This window comes from Lichenostomus cassidix, unplaced genomic scaffold (genome assembly GCF_008360975.1).
Source record: "Lichenostomus cassidix isolate B80296 unplaced genomic scaffold, HeHo_3.0 HiC_scaffold_841, whole genome shotgun sequence".
Taxonomy (NCBI): Eukaryota; Metazoa; Chordata; class Aves; order Passeriformes; family Meliphagidae; genus Lichenostomus; species Lichenostomus cassidix.
In genome coordinates this window covers 2,591-21,183 of record NW_028147527.1, presented here as the reverse complement: position 1 = coordinate 21,183, position 18,593 = coordinate 2,591, and the positions used below count along the sequence as shown (strand labels likewise).

General features: G+C 47.3%; 1 protein-coding gene and 1 long non-coding RNA gene across 2 annotated transcripts; both read left to right on the top strand.

The window, feature by feature from the left end:
* The first annotated feature begins 1,644 nt into the window (after positions 1–1,644).
* On the top strand, positions 1,645–8,852 carry LOC146422213 (uncharacterized). The gene is made up of 6 exons (XM_085046714.1): positions 1,645–2,195; positions 2,897–3,244; positions 4,181–4,483; positions 5,328–5,515; positions 7,006–7,126; positions 8,729–8,852. The coding sequence occupies exons 1-6, from the start codon at positions 1,742–1,744 to the stop codon at positions 8,797–8,799; spliced, it is 1,485 nt and encodes a 494-aa protein (XP_084902840.1). The 5' UTR covers positions 1,645–1,741; the 3' UTR covers positions 8,800–8,852.
* Positions 8,853–9,081: 229 nt separating this feature from the next.
* On the top strand, positions 9,082–10,329 carry LOC146422212 (uncharacterized). Its single transcript, XR_014848223.1, has 3 exons — positions 9,082–9,323; positions 9,705–9,820; positions 9,985–10,329. It is a non-coding gene; the product is annotated as an uncharacterized LOC146422212 (long non-coding RNA).
* The last annotated feature ends 8,264 nt before the right edge of the window (positions 10,330–18,593 follow it).

Genomic DNA, 18,593 nt, shown 5'->3' with positions numbered 1-18,593 from the left:
GCCGGGTGGAGCTCTTTGGAGAGCTCTGCTGTTCTCTGGCTCTTTTGGGTTTCTGGGTGGCAAAGCAGATCGAAGAGAAGGGGTTTAAACGAGGAAAAAGAAGAAAAATGGAAAAAACGGGAACAGAGCTCACTCCGACCCCCGTCCAGCACACAGTCTCTGCCGGGCGACGAATCCTCCCCCGGAGCAAGGCTTGGAGAAAATGTTTTCAAAACAACCCGCGTTTCTCTCTGCGGCTGGGTGCAGTTAAAGAGACAGGACCACACATTTTTACACAGTTTTTTCTTTCTTGGGCATATAAGCCAACGATAGGGAATAAAGGATTATCATATCATCAATCCAAGACACCATCTCTGGGAGAACACTGCCGATGGCCACCTCCTCAAACAAAATTGCCACTTTCCAACTTCCTCTTCTGCAGGCAGGTGAGAAAAGTATCCACTCCCAGCTCCTTGCTCCTAGAGGAAAACAAATGTTTTCAGCAGCAACAACCCTGAAATATCAACCTCCTTCCTTAACCTGGATACTGGGAGCTCACACCAAGAGCCCTTTTGTCCAAGGATATCCACAGAAGACCCTGAGGATGGAGCAGTTTGAAACACAACTCCTTCCGAGTTTAAACCTTCCTTGATCAAATGAATGCACACAAACTGACCCCAAATGGAAATGAGGGCAGAAAGAGAAACTCCTCTCTCACAACAGCAAACTCTGGGCTTCCTTCTGTTCCAGCTGGAGAGGGAAGGCCATGGGATACTCCTGAGTTTGGGAAGGAATCCTGGGAAATGGCCAGATTTGAGAGGGCAGCAGAGGGAAGTTCAACAAAGAGAAGGAAAAGATTCTCTGGAAGCAAAAGATTATGGCAATATTTGGGAAGGAAAGTAAAAAATTTTTGAAGCATCTGAAAAAGTTCCCAGATGGAAATTTCTGCCCTCACAGAACAATCCCTCAGTCTCCTTGGTCTCTCAGGAAGCTCATGAATGAACCTGCAAGGCTTGGATATACATCCCTGGTGTCTATCTGCCAGAGCAAAACAGCTGCCCAACAAGACTTCAAGTGAGCACAGGACAAACCCTCCACCTCCCAACACCAACTCAGAGGAGTCTCTTTCCATCGCAAGATCTACTCTGTGAGCAGTCTGCATTGACTAGACTTGGCTGCAGGAGGGGTTTTCACTGTTACTCTCCCCAGATGGGGGAAGACAGGAAGACAAGAAATGATTCCTGAGGAAAGAAAAAGGCAAAGCCTCTTGTGGAGACACCAGCGTGAGCTGACTCCAACTGGAAGCCATTCATCCCTTGGCTAAAGCAACATCCATCCTAGGGGCAGCAGTTCAGCTTTGATGAGCATGCTGACAAAACTGCTGCCCCTTGTTGACAGGCAGGGATGAGGAGAAAGAACATGACAGTTGGCTGGGAAAGAGGCAAAAAGAATGTCTTCAAGTGTCTCCTCTTCATCCTTTCGGCAGGCAAGACAGAGCAATGTCCTTTCCTTTTGTCACCACAGGTGACCCGGGGATGAGATGCAGCACGGGGAGAGAGGTCGCCACTGCTGCCAGCAGCCTCGCAAGGGGCTTTGCCCGCCCCGCCGAGCCCGGCCAGCGCCCCGGGAGCGAAACGGCCGCGCTGTGCCCGCGCTGTGCCTCTCTGGCTCGTGTCGCTCGTCGCTCGTCCCCGCCAAGTCCGGCCCGCGCCGCGGCCGTTGCGCTGAGGCGTTGTTGCCCCAGTCGGTGAGCGGCGCCGCCATGCAGCAGCCCCCTCTGCCCTCGGGGCTCAGCGCCCGCACCTTCCCCGCCAAGCTGTGGCACCTGGTGAACAGCCCCCGCGTCCGCTCCGTGCGCTGGGACAGCCTGGCCCGGGGGCTGCTCGTCGAGCGCTCGCTCTTCGAGCGGGAGCTGCTCAGCCCGGCCGGCGCCCGCGGGCTGGGCGGCGAGGGGGCGGCGGCGGCCCCGGGCACCTTCAAAGCCACGCACTTCAGCAGCTTCGTGCGACAGCTCCACCTGTACGGCTTCCACAAGGTGGCGAGCGAGGGCGGCAGCTGGCTCCACTTCAGGAATCCAATCTTTCGCCGCGACCGCCCCGACCTCCTGCTCCGCATCAAGCGCCGGAGCAAGGCCAGCCGAGGAGGTGCGCCAAGGAGGTGCAGCAAGGAGGTGCGCAGCCGCCAGCGCAGCCGCTTGCAGCAGCTCCGCGGGGCCGGTAAGCCGGGCTGGCAGCGAGGGTGGCGCGGGCTTTGGCCGTGGGCACTGCCCGTGCTGGGGCTGCTCAGCGCAGCTGCCTGGCTGGCCCAGGGGCTGGCTGTGCTTGGGCAAGGCAGCCGTGCCGTGCCGTGCCGTGCCGTGCCGTGCCGTGCCGTGCCGTGCCGTGCCGTGCCGAGCCGTGCCGTGCCGTGCCCCCCGGGCTGCCGGGGGCTGCGGGACAGTCCCGCCGGGGCTGCGCTCACAGCAGCCTGGCCCGCTCGGCCTGCAGCTGGCCCAGCCCCGCGCCGTGGCTGCCGCTGCTCCTTGCCCGGCCACGGGCACGCTTGGGGAGCTCTCCGTGAGTGCGTGTGAGTCCCGAGGGCTCGATGGTGGCCAGGCCCAGCTGCAGGGAGCCTCCTGTCCCTTTGGAGCAGAGGGGGAAAGACCTGGCAGTTGGGATTCTGGCAGTTGCCTCCGGCCAAGGAACTGCCAGGGGGAAGTTTTCCCAGGCAGTTAAACGAATAGGCGAGAGCTAAACAGACAAGGAATTGGTTGTTGCAGAACATGTGGGGATTTTTTTCTTCCTCACCCTGCTTAGTTGGGTCTGAGTTTTTGCCTTGATGTAAAAAGCACAGTTGCTGCCAAGGGGAACGAAGCCCAGGAGCAATAGTGACCCAATCTTCCCTTTGCTTCCTTTCTTCTTCTCTCATTGCTACTCAGCTCCCTCATGCCAGGACCTCAGAGCTGCCTCACCTGAGGATGCAGAGCTGCCTCCAGGCCCTTCCAGGCGACGATGTGCAGGTGCTGAAGACTCTGAGGCCTCCCCACTGCCTGCCAAGAAATTGGTTCCCACCTCTGGAGTTCTGGGGGAGTCATGGGAGGAATCACTCAGACGCAAATTCCAGCTCAAGTGTCTCACCATTCCACTGGTCCGTATGGACCTAAAACACCACCCTGAGCTCATGGTTCGCCTGGTTCGCATTGACCATCTGAGCGTTTCCAGGGCCCTTCCAGAGAGCAGCAGCTGCACATCATCAGAGCAGCACCTGCCAGCCTACAGCCCATCAGGTAAGGAAAGGACTTCTACCCTTGCTTTTCCAACAGCTCCTGCCAGGTGACTGTTTGAAGTATTTTTCTGCAGTGCTCTGTCATGGGTAGATGTCAAGTGAGAATCAGGTAGAAAAGTGTCAAATTGACTAGGAAAAGGAACCTTGAATGCAAAAGAATTCTCGGTCTGCTTTTCCTGACATTTCTTCCGATTTGGTTTGTCTCCTGGGCATTTTCCAGACAGCCTTTCTGCTGAGGTGCAAGTGTAAGGCAAAAAATCGTGGCTGACAAGTGGTCAGTGTTAGGTGAGCTCCCCTCTGTGTTTGAATGAAGCCAAACTGGGATGGTGATAGAATATCACAGATTTTTAAGACTGTGTGTTGTGCCCATCAGGCCGTGCCATTTCAAGGAGCTCTGTGTGTTTGCAGAACAGTTGCACCTGCAGAATATGGCCTGAGCCACAAGGTTGCTTTTTAGTATAAAAATCACAGTTGACTTTCAGTGTTTGCCTGAAGATCTGGTCTTGTCCAGGGTGAATCCACTCTGTGGATAAGATGTGAATCTCATGTGTTGGGATGAGAAACTCAAGCAGCCAACTCCAAAAGCTAATGGGCATGTAGGAAAGGTTGTGATTATGAAGATTTTGTGTCCCTTTGGAGCAGAGGGGAAAAGACCTGGTTGTTGGGTTTCTTGACTGTCCCTGCCAAGGAACTGCCAGGGGACAGTTGTACCAGATGGTTAAACGAATAGGTGAGACCTAAATAGACAAACAGGGAATTGGTTGTTGCAAAGCCCCAGAACATGTGGAGATTTTTTTCTTCCTCACCCTACTTGGGAGGATCTGAGTTTTGCTCTTTGCTGAGTAAAGTACAGTTGCTACCAAGGGAAACGAAGCCCAGGAGCAATAGTGACCCAATCTTCTGTTTCTCCCTTTCTTCTTCTCTCATTGCTACACAGCTCCCTCATGCCAAGACCTCAGTGCTGCCTCACCTGAGGATTCAGAGCTGTCTCCAGGCCCTTCCAGCACAAGTCCAGGTACTCAAGAGTCTGAGGCTTGCCGAGCATCTCCCAGGCAAGTGTTTGCCACCTCTGGATGTCAGGGGGATTTATCAGAGGAAACAGGCACACGCAAATTTCAAAGCCAGCATGAGTTCGCCATTCTGCCAGTCCCCATTGACCATCTGAGCACTTCCAGGGCCCTTCCAGAGAGCAGCAGCTGCACATCTTCAGAGCAGCACCTGCCAGCCTTCAGCCCATCAGGTAGGGAAAGAATTTCCGCCCTTGCTTTACCAACAGCTCCTGCCAACAGACCATTTGAAGTATTTTTCTGCCATGCTCTGTCATGGGTAGATGTCAAGTGAGAATCAGATGGAAATTGTTAAGTCGACCAGGAAGGGGGACCTTCAGAACAAAAACAATCTCTGTCTGGATTTCCTGTCCTTCCTCCAGATTTGGAGGATGTTCTGGAGGTTTTCCAGACAGCCTCTCTGTAGGGTAGAAAGACTGAGGCAAAAAACATTTGCCCACAACTGCTCAGTGTCTGGTGAGCTTCCCCCTTTCCTTGAATGAAGCCAAACTAGGACCCTGGTAGGATATTGCAGAGTTTCAAGATTGTCTCTCCTGCAAAGCATTTTATTGCATTTCAATGAGCTCTGTGTGTCCCCAGAACAGTTGCAGCTGCAGAATAAGGTCTCACCCATAAGGTTGCTTTTCTGCAATACAATCTGTTTAATTTTAGTCTGCATGTCTGCAGATCTGGACTCTTCCAAGAGGGATCTACTTTCTGTGCTTGGTTGTGATGAGAAATTCCAAAGCAGCCCAATCCACAAGCTGATGGGGAGATGAAAAAGGCCGTGATTACAAAGTATTAGTGTGTGTCTGTAGATCAGTTTTACAGTCCATACTTTAACCAATATACACATCAATTAGAACAAATACTTTTTAAGAGGAAGAAATCAGTCTTCCAATCCCCTGGGAAGTTGGAATACATTTCTGGCATTGAGTTTGCTGTGTGCTTCCTGTGGTGTTTGATCCAAGGCAGCAGTAGAGCTCTGTGTGCCAAGCTCTGTTCTGGAGCCTGACCCAAGTGTTTGGATTCTTACAGCCACAGTGGGCAGTTCAGCCCCTGATGCTCCGACTGGCAATGCTGGTTGTGCAGCATGGACAGCCTCCAGCTGGCCATGGAATGAGCCTGGGGAAGAGGAATTGCCACCACTGACTCTGGACCTGGTGCTTGAGACGCTGGAGGAGATGATTTCCCGCTCCCCACCTGAAAGGTCTCCCTTTGCTCAGGTAACTGCATTGGAAAGAGATGAAAAGGGCTGGACTGAGAGCTTTTGAAAGTTGTTGCATGGCTGAGAAGGAAAGGCTTCTTGAATTGAGCTGTGAATGGCCAGGGAAGGATTTGCTTGGTAAAGCAAGATTTGCAAAGGAAGAGGGAAGGAAAAGGGGGCTCATCCTTAGTGAGGATGAGAGGTGTTGGCCAAGTTTGGGTGCTCCTTTCTCCTTTTCCTGGGAAGAATCCCTAGTGCAGGGGCATCATTCCTGGTGATGCTTTGTAGGTTCTAACAAGCTTAGCTTGATGTGAAATAGGAGAAGAGTGTTTGGAGAATTGCCCCTGAAGGCAAAGTGTCCCACCCAGGGAGGGGCATGTGAGAGGAGCCTCTGTTAGAGCACCAGCTGAGGGCTCTGCCTCCTTTTGGTTGGAAGGCCAAGGCAGAGCAAGGGCTGGGCTGCAGCTGCTGCTGCTGTGTGAGCCCTGCTGTGTGTGTAGGCACTGCCAGAGCCGTGTGAGGGGATGTGCTGCAGCTGCAGCTTTCTGGTCCTCTCTGTAGCCTCCAGTCAAGTGTGTATCTGGGAAATCCTCAGCTGGGCAAACTGGCCAGTCTTGCTCTCCATGTTCCAGAGCTTTGTCATGTTCCTCTTGGATATCTCTGTGGGAAGAGATGTGTGTTCCCATCCAGTCCTGGCAAAGCTGGAGCCTGGATGAGGCTGTTGTGCTCAGGGCTGTGGAGGGAGGAGCACATCCCTGTGCCAGGAGCTGGCAGGACTCCTTCCTTAGTGCCCACGTCATGTGTTCAGTGTCACCCCATGTTCAACCTTGTCAGCTTTGGCAGCTTCTGGACTGGGTTTGAGAAGTCAATCTTCTCCACTGCCTTTGGGGGCCAGACCTCCTTGTTAGGAGCAAGAGATGAAAGTGAGTGAGCCCTGGAGCCTTTAGGGAGCAGATGTGTTGGTTCTGAGGCCCTGTGAGTTGTGAATTGGAGGGAAGGACAATGTTGGTGCTGCACATGAAATGGTTAAGGACTCCTTGAAGCCCAGGGGCTTCTGCTGTGTTGATGTGCAATTCAGTCAGGGACCATTAGTCATTGTGTTTGACAGATTCCCTCTTTGACTTAGGAATGCACTTTCTCTTAACTCTTACCTCTTCCCAGACTTGCCTGAAATGTTCAGTGTCTGTACTGGCACAGGCATTTTTGCATATTATTACACAGCTTTGCCAAAGGATTCCTCTATTTCATATAATATGCAGACCCATTGCCTTCTCTAGATTTACTGTTGAGGAGAGGCAGATTCAAGGCTGGGAATGGGATTTTTTGGAATTGTCCATATTGTATAGCCAAGAGTGATGGCTTCTTGTCTTCTGTAAACTCACACATGCCAGTTCTCAGAAGCATTTTCTTCCTCAAGAGAAAGAAATATTGCAGGCTCTTAACTACTGTATCCCTGCAGAAAACAGTGAGTGATCTTTGGGTTTTCTTTCTTTCTGGATTTCTTTTAAGGGGAGCACTGGTGTCGCCCCTGAGTCTTCAGGAGAGGAGCCTGAGAACATGGCTGCAGCAGAGAGAGCTTTGCCTGGCACCGTGAGCCATGGGAACAGTTCCCTGGAGCCCGAGGAGCTTGGTAAGGAGAGAGCCCACATTGGTTGAGAGAGGTCTGAGATGGCTGCTGTGAGCCTGCCTGTGGCAGGAAGGGAGATCAGAGGAGCTGAGTTCTTGTCTGCAGGCTTGGTGCTTCCTGGTGCCTTGAGTTCCAACAGGGCACTGGCACAGCCTCCCCGGTGGAGCCCTGCCCTCCACGCTTCTCTGGTGGCACTGACCCTGAGTCCTGTGGTGTGGCAAGAGAGCAGTGAATAAAGCTGACCTTCTGGCACTTGTGTCACCAAGCTGGGTGTCCCAGTTTCCAGCTGAAGTCCGTGGATAGGTTTGCTGCAGGGTGGCAGTGCTCTGGAGGCAGTGCTGAGTGACTCTTGAAACAACTGTGTAAAATGCCAGAAAAAGCCAGAGTAGAAGGCTGAGCTTTGTGTCTGAAAGCATTAAATCAGTGTAGTACAGGTCTGGTGACAGCTGTAGTGAGACACATTAAAAATACAAGCGGTAGAACCTCTGAGGCCAAACAAATCACATAACACAAATGCAGTAGCTAAAAGCAAAATTTAATTTCCTCAGATTAGCGAGAGCTAATAGGAGAGAGAGAGCACTTTGGATCTGCATTCTCAAGCAAGGCTGGTACAGCCTGCAGGCCTCGTAGGGAGCTCTTTCTCTGCCAGCTCTTCATCCCAGAGCTGCTGGTCGAGTTGGAGGAGCTGTTGCTCACTGCAGAGGGCACTTTTTAGATGCCAGGGACCAGTGCTAGTTTGTAACTCAGCTCACATCACCCGTCAGCTTCAGCCATTTCAGTGAGGACTGAGGTGTCTCTGTGTCCTAGGTTGCAATATTGATGTAGTTAAGTATTCTATTACCACCAGCTGTGGGCCATTAGCTGCTATCACCCACTCCGGATGACAGGCAATGGGCCATCCGTTAGCTATTATCACTTGCTAATGACCCACCCCGCATGACAGGCAATGGGCCATCAGGAACCCACCGTGTGACTCATGGACTTATCTCATCCCATTGTGAGATGCTCTGCCGAGGAGGGAGGAGCCAGGTGTTCCCACGTGGATATAACCTGGCCTTGGAACTGCCTGAGGTAGCCCTGTCTACTGGGTTCCCAGAGGACAGAGCTACCACTGGATCTTCAGCTGGAGACTAGACCTTCACAGGATCACCGCTTCAACTGGACTACTTCAGTTGGACTGCTACTACCACCCTAACAGGGTGTTAGGTTGTATCTGACTTTGTCAGTGCTTTTCCTTGTATTATTTCATTTATTTTTAATTTCAATCTTGACTTGTGATCTCCCACTGGTTTGTTTTCAAACCAAGACACTCTGTGAGCACAGAGAAAGACCAAGGCTGGGTTCTTTGTGTGAGCTGGGACTGTGTGTGTTTCAAGCTCTGGTGGGTGCCATTTTCACTGCGGGTGCTGTCTTTATTGGGATACTTGTGAAGTTTAGAAAACTTGGAAGGATCCCTCTTCTGTAAAGAGGAGGCCTCAAATTCCCATGTGAGAGTTTGCCTTTCAGGCAATCTTTTACTACAATCTTTGACAGAAGTACAATTCCTTCCAAAGGGAAACATGCCTGAAGGCCAGATATTGACTCAGTTTTCCCTTTGCTTCACAGACATCCATCTGATCTACCTCGCCAGGAGGGCTGCCCTGCGTAGGACACGGAGACCAAGGGAGAGCCTGTGAAGATCAGACAGGTGGTATCCCTTTGTATATATTACATTTATAGATATTTACGGTTCCATTTTTGTGTCTATGGAGTTCTATGTCTAGATTTATAGGGTTGATACATGCTTGTAGTTACAAATCTGTATATTTCGATTTCTATCCATTTACATAGATATAAATTTAGAAGTGATTGTATTTATATATATATAGTTAGATTTATAGATTTTCATAGATACATTTATATGTATTTAGAGTAACCTTTATATATATATAGTTATATTTTGAAATGCGCGTAGTTAGAGGTGTATGTTTATTTAGTTACATGAATGGATATTTGTGTAGGCATAGGCTGCATTTTAACCTCTTTCCCTGCTCTGCTTCCTATTTCATCTTTTGCTTTTCCCCTGTGTCCCCTCTGTCCCCTCTTCCCGTGCTGGGTCCGAGCTGGCGGCCGGCCCGGGCGGAGCAGCAGTTCCAGGTGTCCCCAGGTGTCCCTAGAGCAGTGAGAGCAGCTGGTGTCCCTGAGGAGCTGCTGAAGGACGGTGAGACTGAGGGGCTGAGGAGAGGTGACACTGAAGGGACAGTGAGCTTGAGGTGCTGGTGGGGCTGAGGGGACTGTGGGGCTGAGGGGTGTGGGGGAGGAAAGGGGAATGGTGGAGCTGTGGGTTCAGGGTGAGCTGCAGGGGATGGTGGGGGCTGAGGGGACAGGGAAGTGGCACAGGCTGAGGGGGGTGGCAGGTCTAAGGGGACTCGATGTGTCAGAATGGACTGTGGGGGTCTGAAGGAACGGGGGTGCTGTGGGTTTGCTGAGGGGATGGCAGGGCTGAGGGGATGGAGGGAGCCAGCAGGGAGCACAGAGGGGTCCAGGACTGTGGCTCTGCCAGGCCTTGGAACCAATTCCTGTGTGTACAATTTTGCCACAGCTTCCCTAAATGCCTCAAGAACATCGGAGAGTGACAAGAACCATCAGGGAGAAGCTGAAGGGCACCAGCAAGAGCAGTGAACAGGGAGCTGCTGCTGCTGCCCCCCGAGAGCCTGGGTGAGGCCACAGGGCCGGTGAGGCAGGCTGGGGCTGAGGCTCAGCCTGCTTTTTCTTTCTCACCCTGCTGGGGAGGCTCTGAGATTTTCTCTTCCCTCACACAAGTGCAGCTGCTGCCCAGGGAAATGTCCCGATATTGACTCAGTGTTCCCTTTGCTCCCCAGATGTCCCATCTGCTGTCCCTGACCAGGAGGGCTGCGCTGCACGGGAGGAAGAGACAGAGGGACAACGTGTGAAGATGGGGCTTCTGAAATCCCTTCAGGATATATTTATAGATTTATATAATTATATATGGATATTTAGATAGGTAGATTGATGTTTGTATAGTTAGATTTCTATTTCTATTTATTTACATCTGGTTTTATTTTTATGTTTGTGCTAGATTTTCATAATATAATATAATATATATATGATGTAATAAATTATTTTTGTTAAACTTAAATTGATATTTGTATATTAATTCTTAGTGTGGTTGCAGCAATTTGTAATAAATCTAATTTTTTAACTTATGTTGATTTTTGTGTACTTACATATCAGAAGTGCAAGTGTAACAATCTTCAATAAATTTAATTTTTAAACTGAAATAAGCATGAAGTTGTGTTTTTCAAAGCAATAAGCAAATGTAAACACAGTATTGCTGGAGGATTTTGGCAGTGAGTGAAGGGGACTGGGGGAAATTCTCCAGCCATGCCCAGCAGCTCCCCAGTCTCAGTCAGGCTGGCAGTGAAACCGCAGATTTGGGATGGCAGCAGAGCCACACGCTGGGGAATAACTCGCTGCAAAGGCCTGCTGAGCAAACGGGACTCCACTGAGCAGAGAGCTGCAAGCAGGAGCCACCCGGGGAGGAGAAATCATTCACAATGAAACAGAGAGAGAAAATGCGGCAAAACAGATGTGAGGATACTCCGAGAGTCTGATAAAATGCTCTAAATCAGTGCTGTCTAGGTACATCTTCAGCAAAAAAAAATTGTTAAAAGTGAAACACCTTCCATGAAAGACGAATGACACTTTTCCCCTTCACTCACCCTCCTTTGGAAGTAAAACTTGTCCTTCTTCCTGAGAAGTTTTGCCCTTCAGCATCTCATTCACAGTAAATAAAAAGGTTAAGTACTACCACTTGTCACCATGAATGAAAACAGCCCTGCCCTGGTGACAGCGTTTACAAAGTCTTCCCTCCTCCTGTCCCCACATCTCACAAACAGAACCATCCCCTTCCTGCCCAAACTGAGCTGAGGTGAGTGAGGGCTTCAGGAACTCAGGAGGCTGCAATACCATCACACATAGGAAGGTTTTGCAAATTTGAAATTAATGAATTTAAAGGGTTTGATGGTGATTTATTTGATTTAGACATTTTAATATAAGTGTACTGAAGTAGGAGTTGGCAATAATTTTTGAGCCTATACCATAATTATAGAAAGCACTCCCAAATTAAGTGAAGTAATATCTATTCTTCTCATGTTTGCACAGATATTTGAGTTGTCTACCACTTATTCCAATATAACTGATATTATTCCAAATCTTTTTTAGCGTTTATCTACAATGTCCCGCAATCTTTTAGTTTGAACCTTATGTGCTCTTTGAGACATAAATATATAAACCTTCTGATCAACAACAAAAAACCCAACAAATCCACAAACAAATTATAGACTGTTATCAATTTAGCCTCATTATCCAATCAGAGACGTAGATCCAATTAAAAAAAATTTATTAATTAAAAGCAAGCGGATATCAGTCAAGTCAGCGCTGGACGGGCAGAGATTCAAGCATATCTCTATGCACCGCGCCTCGGGCCTGCAGAGGACTGAATTTTATAACCCTTTAGTACCCCACTCCCCCCGTATGTCTTGATTGGCGTCTCTTCATGAATCCTTGATTGGCTGTTGAGACGTCTTGGGCTGGTGTGCTCTGCGTTGGGTGATGGTTACTGGGCCTCCTGGGATGGTCTCTCCGTGGGGGTTGCACAGGGGGAGGTTTTTATGGACCCCTGAACCACATTCCTTTTGTATCTGCCTCATAGGGGCTGCACAGGGGGAGGTTTTTTATGGCCCCTGAGCCAAATTCCTTTGTATCTGCCTCATGGGGGTTGGGCAGGGTTTCTAACAAGATTTGTTTTTATAACAGCAAAAAAAAAGAAAGAAAGAAAGAAAGAAAAAAAGAAAAATAAAAGGAAAGGCAATTTTAAGACTTATCACCTTTTTCAAACAGTTCGTGAACTAAACTGATTGTAATTTATTACAATCCCCCCTCTCTCATGTTCATTTAGTTCACGAATTTGTCCGGATGATAATCTAGGCTCTGACAGTGATGACTAACTTGTTTATAAGTCATCTTCATCTTCAAGAGCCGAATCTTCATTAACTGGAATGTCCTCATACTGTATTGTAATAGGCAATAGATGTGCTGCTTCTAAACGGTTTTTAACAAGTGTAATTAAACGATTAAAAATGCAAGGTCCAAACGTTAGGGCTAGGATTAACATAATTAGGGGTCCAGCAATAGTGGATAGTAAGGTTGTTAGCCAGGGAAAAGATTGGAACCAATTTTCATACCATGCTTGTGTGGCCTCTCTTTCTCGTTTACGCTTTTCTAGTCCTTTTCGTAGCTCTGCCATTGCATCTCGGGCTACTCCAGTATGGTCAGCATACACACAGCATTCTTCATTTAGAGCTACACACAATCCACCCTCATGTGCGAACAAAACCTCTAAACCCCTTCCGTGTTGTAATACAACTTCAGACAGAGATCTTAGAGAACTTTCTAACGCAGTAATAGAACTTTCGATTTTTACAAGGTCCTCATCAACTGCTGTTCTTAGTGCGGAAAACTCTTTTCCTTGTTGTACGAGGGAAGCTATACCAGTGCTAGCTCCAGTAGCTCCCAATGTTAATAAAGTGGCAATGGTTATAGCTGTGATCGGCTCTCTTTTTATTATAGGGTGTTCTGGTATCATGTGATGATCCAGCACATATTCATTAGAGTGGTAAGTAAGTCGGGGAATAATCATGACTTGAATGCAATGATCCGTGGTTTTAAAAGCATTCGAGGGTATGCACGGGGTGACTCCAACACTGGCACAAACCCAATGTGCATTTTTTGCGGGTAACAACCATTTAGCTGGTTGTTGATTGTTAGGATTTTCCACAATTTTACTGCACAGGCTTTGTTTTTCTTGTGGCACTCGACCGATGCAGGTGCCAGTTCCAGTTACTTGTGCTAAGGTGATTCCAGTTCTTATATTTAAATCACTTCTCCATTTACACTGGGTAGGATTGCTGTCATTGGTTTTAGTCTCTCTTCCATCAATAGCAATAGCTTCATAAAAGGGTGGTTTAGAGCTATAACAAAGCCAGCAATGTTGTGTTAGGTTAGGATTAGTAGCATTTAAAGCATAGTAGCTATTTTTTACTAATTTCCATAGATTATCTGAATCTGTGATGTTAGTTTCTGGTAGCATATTCCGTGGATTGATTGCTGTGTTTGGACTTATAGGTTGTGGGTCTGGAAGGACTATTTCTTTTTTATGTAAAAGAGGCCTTTCGGATCGTGACTGAGACCATTTCCCGGTTCGTTAATGGGATTATTGCTTGGAATCCAAAGTCTAAACTCCCATTTTTTTCCAATTATCCACCCTGGATCATCGGGTTGTTCCACATGTATATCTGCAAATTGACAAGGAACTCCCTTCTGTTCTTCTAAACCACTCCTGGCATATGGATCATAGGCAGAAGGTCCCTTGTTATATCTAGGTGGTTTGCACCCGTATGGTCCCCACCAGACTGTGATAAATTGATCTTTTCCGGCTCTTGGAGAATAAACTGAGTTTATAGTTTCACATCTGTACCATGCACAGTACGAATTTTGTTTGACGCACCAAATCTCGCCCCTCTTAGTGTCTGCTGGATTTGGATTAGGGCACATGTAAAAGGCTCTTGGTCCCACCCATCCTTTTGCTCGTGCTTCTGGGTTTTCACAGGGTGAGTAATCAACCATGTCACACGAGGTGACGGTGAAAACTGGGGCTCCTACCATAATGTGGGTTTGTATTACAGTAGATTTGTCTAACCTGCCTAGTGTCCACTTAAATGGTTGGTGTGGGTGGTGTGAGAGTGTCAAGGCTGCATTGCTACATGGCATGGAACAGGCTATTATCAGTAACACATAATATATTTGCAAGGCTTGAGTGGAGGATCTCACTGCCTTTGATATTTTAAACAATGTCAGATTATTCTCCAATTTGATTGGCAAATACCCCGGTTCACTCCGTTTCGTGAAAAGGAAGTTCAGAGTCTTATTTCCAGGTTGCATTCTCACATTTGGTTTCTCACTTCTGCTTCGCCTGTCGACTGGGTTGCTTCCAGCCACAGGGGTATCTATCTTCTCAGCAGCAAGGATACACCTCTGTGAAGCACCTGTGCCGCTGCTTCCAGCGGTTCTGGTAACTAATCCAGTTTGTGTGTTTGACTGCTCCTTTCGAGCAGGGTAAGTGCGCAAGTTTGACTCTGCATTCGCTCTTAACAAGCTCGGCCACCATGGGTCTGGGTTTATCGGAGTGATAACAGTACAAGTCGGGGTGAATGCCATGGGCGAAGGTCTCCCACCATTCTTTAGACCCCTTTTCCAATCTGCCCATGATAGGTGCCAATTATAACATTTGCATTGTCTCAGCTCTCTCTGCTTTATAGCAAGGGAGACAAACCCCTGATGGGGGTCTCTCTTTTCTGCAATGGATCCACCACTTTTCATTACATACCTTGCAAACAAAGCACACAAAAGGATAACACTCACAATTAGTATCATAACATTTAACCACATAATCTTGTGCATATAGGCTAAGAGCATATCCAGATCTATAACTGTAAGCAGGCTTCTTTAAATGAATGTTGACAAGATTCATGTGAGTTATAGGAAGCTTATTGCTTCTTAAGCCTTAGCTTTAAGTCCTCAGGCCGTTGCGATGGGATGATCTGCCACGTCGGGTCTCGGGTGAACTTCTTCACACGGCTGACGTGAGTCCACCCTTTCTCAGCAGTTCGTATGGCAGACTCTGTGGTGAGTAAGACAACATAAGGTCCCTCCCATTGAGGGGTTAGTGTGGATTCTTTCCATGATTTTATTAGTACCTCGTCTCCCACTTGAAGTTTGTGTATCGGTATCCAGAGGGGAGGTCTTTGAACTACCAAGCCCTTTTGTCGTAGTTTTTCTCTCCGTTTAAACAACTGATTAATATAAGCTTGTAAATGAGCATCAGAGATTTTAGGATGATCTGCAGGGATTTCTGCATCAAAGGGCATTCCATACAACATTTCAAATGGAGACGCTCCTACATCTGAGCGAGGCTGTGTCCTGATGTTTAATAGAGCTAGCGGTAAGCACTTTACCCAGCTCATTTTTGTTTCAAGCATTAATTTAGTTAATTGTTTTTTTATTTCTCCATTCATACGCTCTACCCTCCCCGAACTTTGTGGGTGCCAAGGTGTGTGATGTTCCCAACGGATTCCCAGTGCATCTGCAACTAATTTAGATACTTTAGAGACAAAATGTGGTCCTCTGTCTGAGTCTATGACTTCAATTAGCCCATACCTGGGAATTATGTGTTCCAATAAAGTTTTAGTAACAGTTTGTGCCGTGGCTCTAGTTGCAGGAATGGCCTCCACAAAGTGGGTTAGGTGGTCTACGATAACAAGCAAGTGCTTATATCGTCCCACTTGGGGTAAATCAGTAAAATCTACTTGCACATGTGAAAATGGACGATGAGCCAACTCCCTTCCCCCTGGGACTGCTTTTCTCAAATGCTGTTTGTTTACTCTTTGACAGGTTATACACCCCATAGTTATCTGTTTAGCTAGGTTGTACACCCCTAGACACATATATTTATTGGCAAAGTGGTCCACCAAGGCTTGTGTTCCCCAGTGTGTTTTCTCATGTAATTTCTTTAATACCCGAAGTGCCATGCTCTTGGGTAAGATCTCCCTCCCATCAGCCAGCATCCATTTCCCTTCTGGATTTTCAACTGCTCCCGTTTGTGTTAGTTTCTCTTTTTCTTTTATAGTAAATGTTAGTAATTTTGGCACAACATATTCTATGTCTCTACAGTAAGGGTTGTAGGCAAGTTTCTCATGATCTTCAGTATCTGTATTACACGCATAGCAGTAGTTTCTGTAAGGATTGTAGCAGCTACACACAAATGCATCCATTGGGTCTAATTCCTTTAGACAGGAATAACAGGGTTCACTTTCGGGATCTTGTTTGCAGCTCTCACAACTTAACTGGGGATGTCTCCAGGGGTCACCAGGCTTACTCACAATTCTTATATTTAGTAAAGCTGCACGTTTGGCTTCCTGGTCGGCTATGTTATTACCCCGGATAGTTTTACTAATCCTCTTTTGGTGCCCTTTTATATGTACCACAGCCAATCGCTCTGGTTTCCTGGCTGTTTTTAGGATCTCTTTAATTAGCTGTTCATGGATTAGTTCTTTTCCCCGAGATGTAATCAAGCCTCTTTCTTCCCATATTTTTCCAAAGGTGTGTATTACCCCAAAAGCATATTTAGAATCCGTATAAATTGTTCCCTTACTGGAGCCCAGGATTTTTAATGCCTGCAGCAAGGCATATAACTCACAAGCCTGCGCTGACCAAGCAGGACTTAAGGGTCCTGACTGAAGTACTTCAAAGCCTTCACCAATCACTGCATAGCCTGATTTTCTCTTTCCTTCTACCACCCTGGCAGACCCATCTATATAGAGTTCTCTGCCCTCCCCAAGTGCTTCCTCTTCGAGGTCAGGCCTAATTTTTGCTTGTTCTTCTATAGTTCGAAGGCAATTATGTGTCAGTGGTTCTGTGGAGGGGGTTCCATATAGAAATTGTGCCGGATTTTGGAGAGATGTGGTTTCTAAAGTCAGTTTAGGTGATGCCACTAACATTCCTTCATACTTTAGTAACCTGGCATCAGTAATCCATTTGTTTGCTTTTTGGGCTAGAATCCCCCTTATGTCATGTGGTGAAAATACCCGGATCTCACTTCCAAAGGTGATTTTTATTGACTCCCCCACCATCAGAGCGGCTGCAGCTACTGTCTGTAAGCAAGTGGGCCACCCTTTACTCACTGGGTCCAATAGTTTAGACAGATAAGCCACAGGCTTTTTGCTCCCAGCCCAATCCTGAGTTAGCACCCCATACGCTGTGCCCTCATCTACATTTACAAACAGACAGAAAGGCCTTGTTAAATCTGGGAGGTTTAGCACAGGAGCATTAATTAATTCTTGTTTTAAAACTTGAAAAGCTTCATCATCTTGCTCTGTCCATTTTAGCAAGCCCTCATGAGTTAGCTTTTCGTATAGAAATTTTACTCTTTGGCTGTAGTTCAAAATCCACTGCCTGCAATATCCAAACAGTCCTAGTAGTTGCCTGACTTCCCTTTTGGTTCTCGGAGGGGGCATATCTAATATGCCCTGGACTCGACTAGGATCTAATTTCTTGGTCCCATTTACTAACCGGTGTCCCAGGTACTTTACTTCTTGTTCTGTGAATTGTAATTTGGATTTGGACACTTTCAGTCCTTGAGAACCTAGAAAGTTTAATAGTTTAATACTTTCTCGTCGAACATCTTCTTCAAGCTGTCCGGCTATGAGGAGGTCATCTACATATTGAATTAATTTTATAGCAGGTCCTGGTTGGTAATTTTGTAAAATTTGATTTAGTGCTTGGCCAAATAAATTAGGGGACTCTGTGAATCCTTGAGGCAGCACAGTCCATCGGAGTTGCTGTTTAATATGTGTTTCTGGATCGTCCCATTCAAATGCAAAGTAATCCCTGCAGTTTACATCGAGTGGGCAAGTCCAAAAGGCATCCTTTAAATCTATGACGCTGTACCATATATCATGTGGTCCCAACTGGCTTAAGATAGTGTACGGATTGGCTACTACTGGGAATCGCTCAATGGTCTTTTTATTTATTTCCCTTAGATCATGGACTAATCGGTAGCTGCCGTCTGCTTTCTTAACTGGCAGAATTGGAGTATTATAGGGAGACATGCATGGTTCAAGGATACCTTGTTCTAATAATCGTTTTATTTCTGGTTGCAGACCCTTCTTGCCTTCGTTAGATATTGGATATTGCTGTATTATAATCGGTATCTCTGGGTTTTTGAGAGTAACTGTGATTGGTTCAATATTAAGTTTACCCACGGTATCTGGTGTATACCATACCTGTGGGTCAATTTGTTGTTCGTCTCGAGTAGACAAGGTATATAATTTAACTTGCAATTCACTCTCTTTTATTTGTAACCCAATGCCTAATTCAACCATTAAATCTCGTCCCAACAAGTTAAATTCTGCTTCTGGTAATAGTAGTAGTGATCCCACCCCTAATTTAGATGGTGTTTCAAATAGTACATCCTTAATCACAGATGCTCCAAAAGGTTCTCCTTTGGCCCCAATCACTTGTACTGTATCTCTGGAAATTTTGCACCCTAATGGCAAGGATTGAATTGTTGATCTTTCAGCTCCTGAGTCTACAAGGAACTCAAATTCTTGGCGCTGGGGTCCTATCCAAATTTTTATCAAGGGCACAGCGGTCTTATGTGACCCCAGCAAATACAGCCCCTGACAGCCCTATTCCTCGGCAAACATTTTCTCATCGGCGATCCTCTGCCTGCAATTTCTTTTCACATGCCCCGGTTTCTGACAATAAAAACACACAACTTTTCTCATATCTCTTCCTTCCCTTCTCTGGGGGGGGTGAAACTCTCTCTCAGCCCGCAAGCTCTCAGACCGAA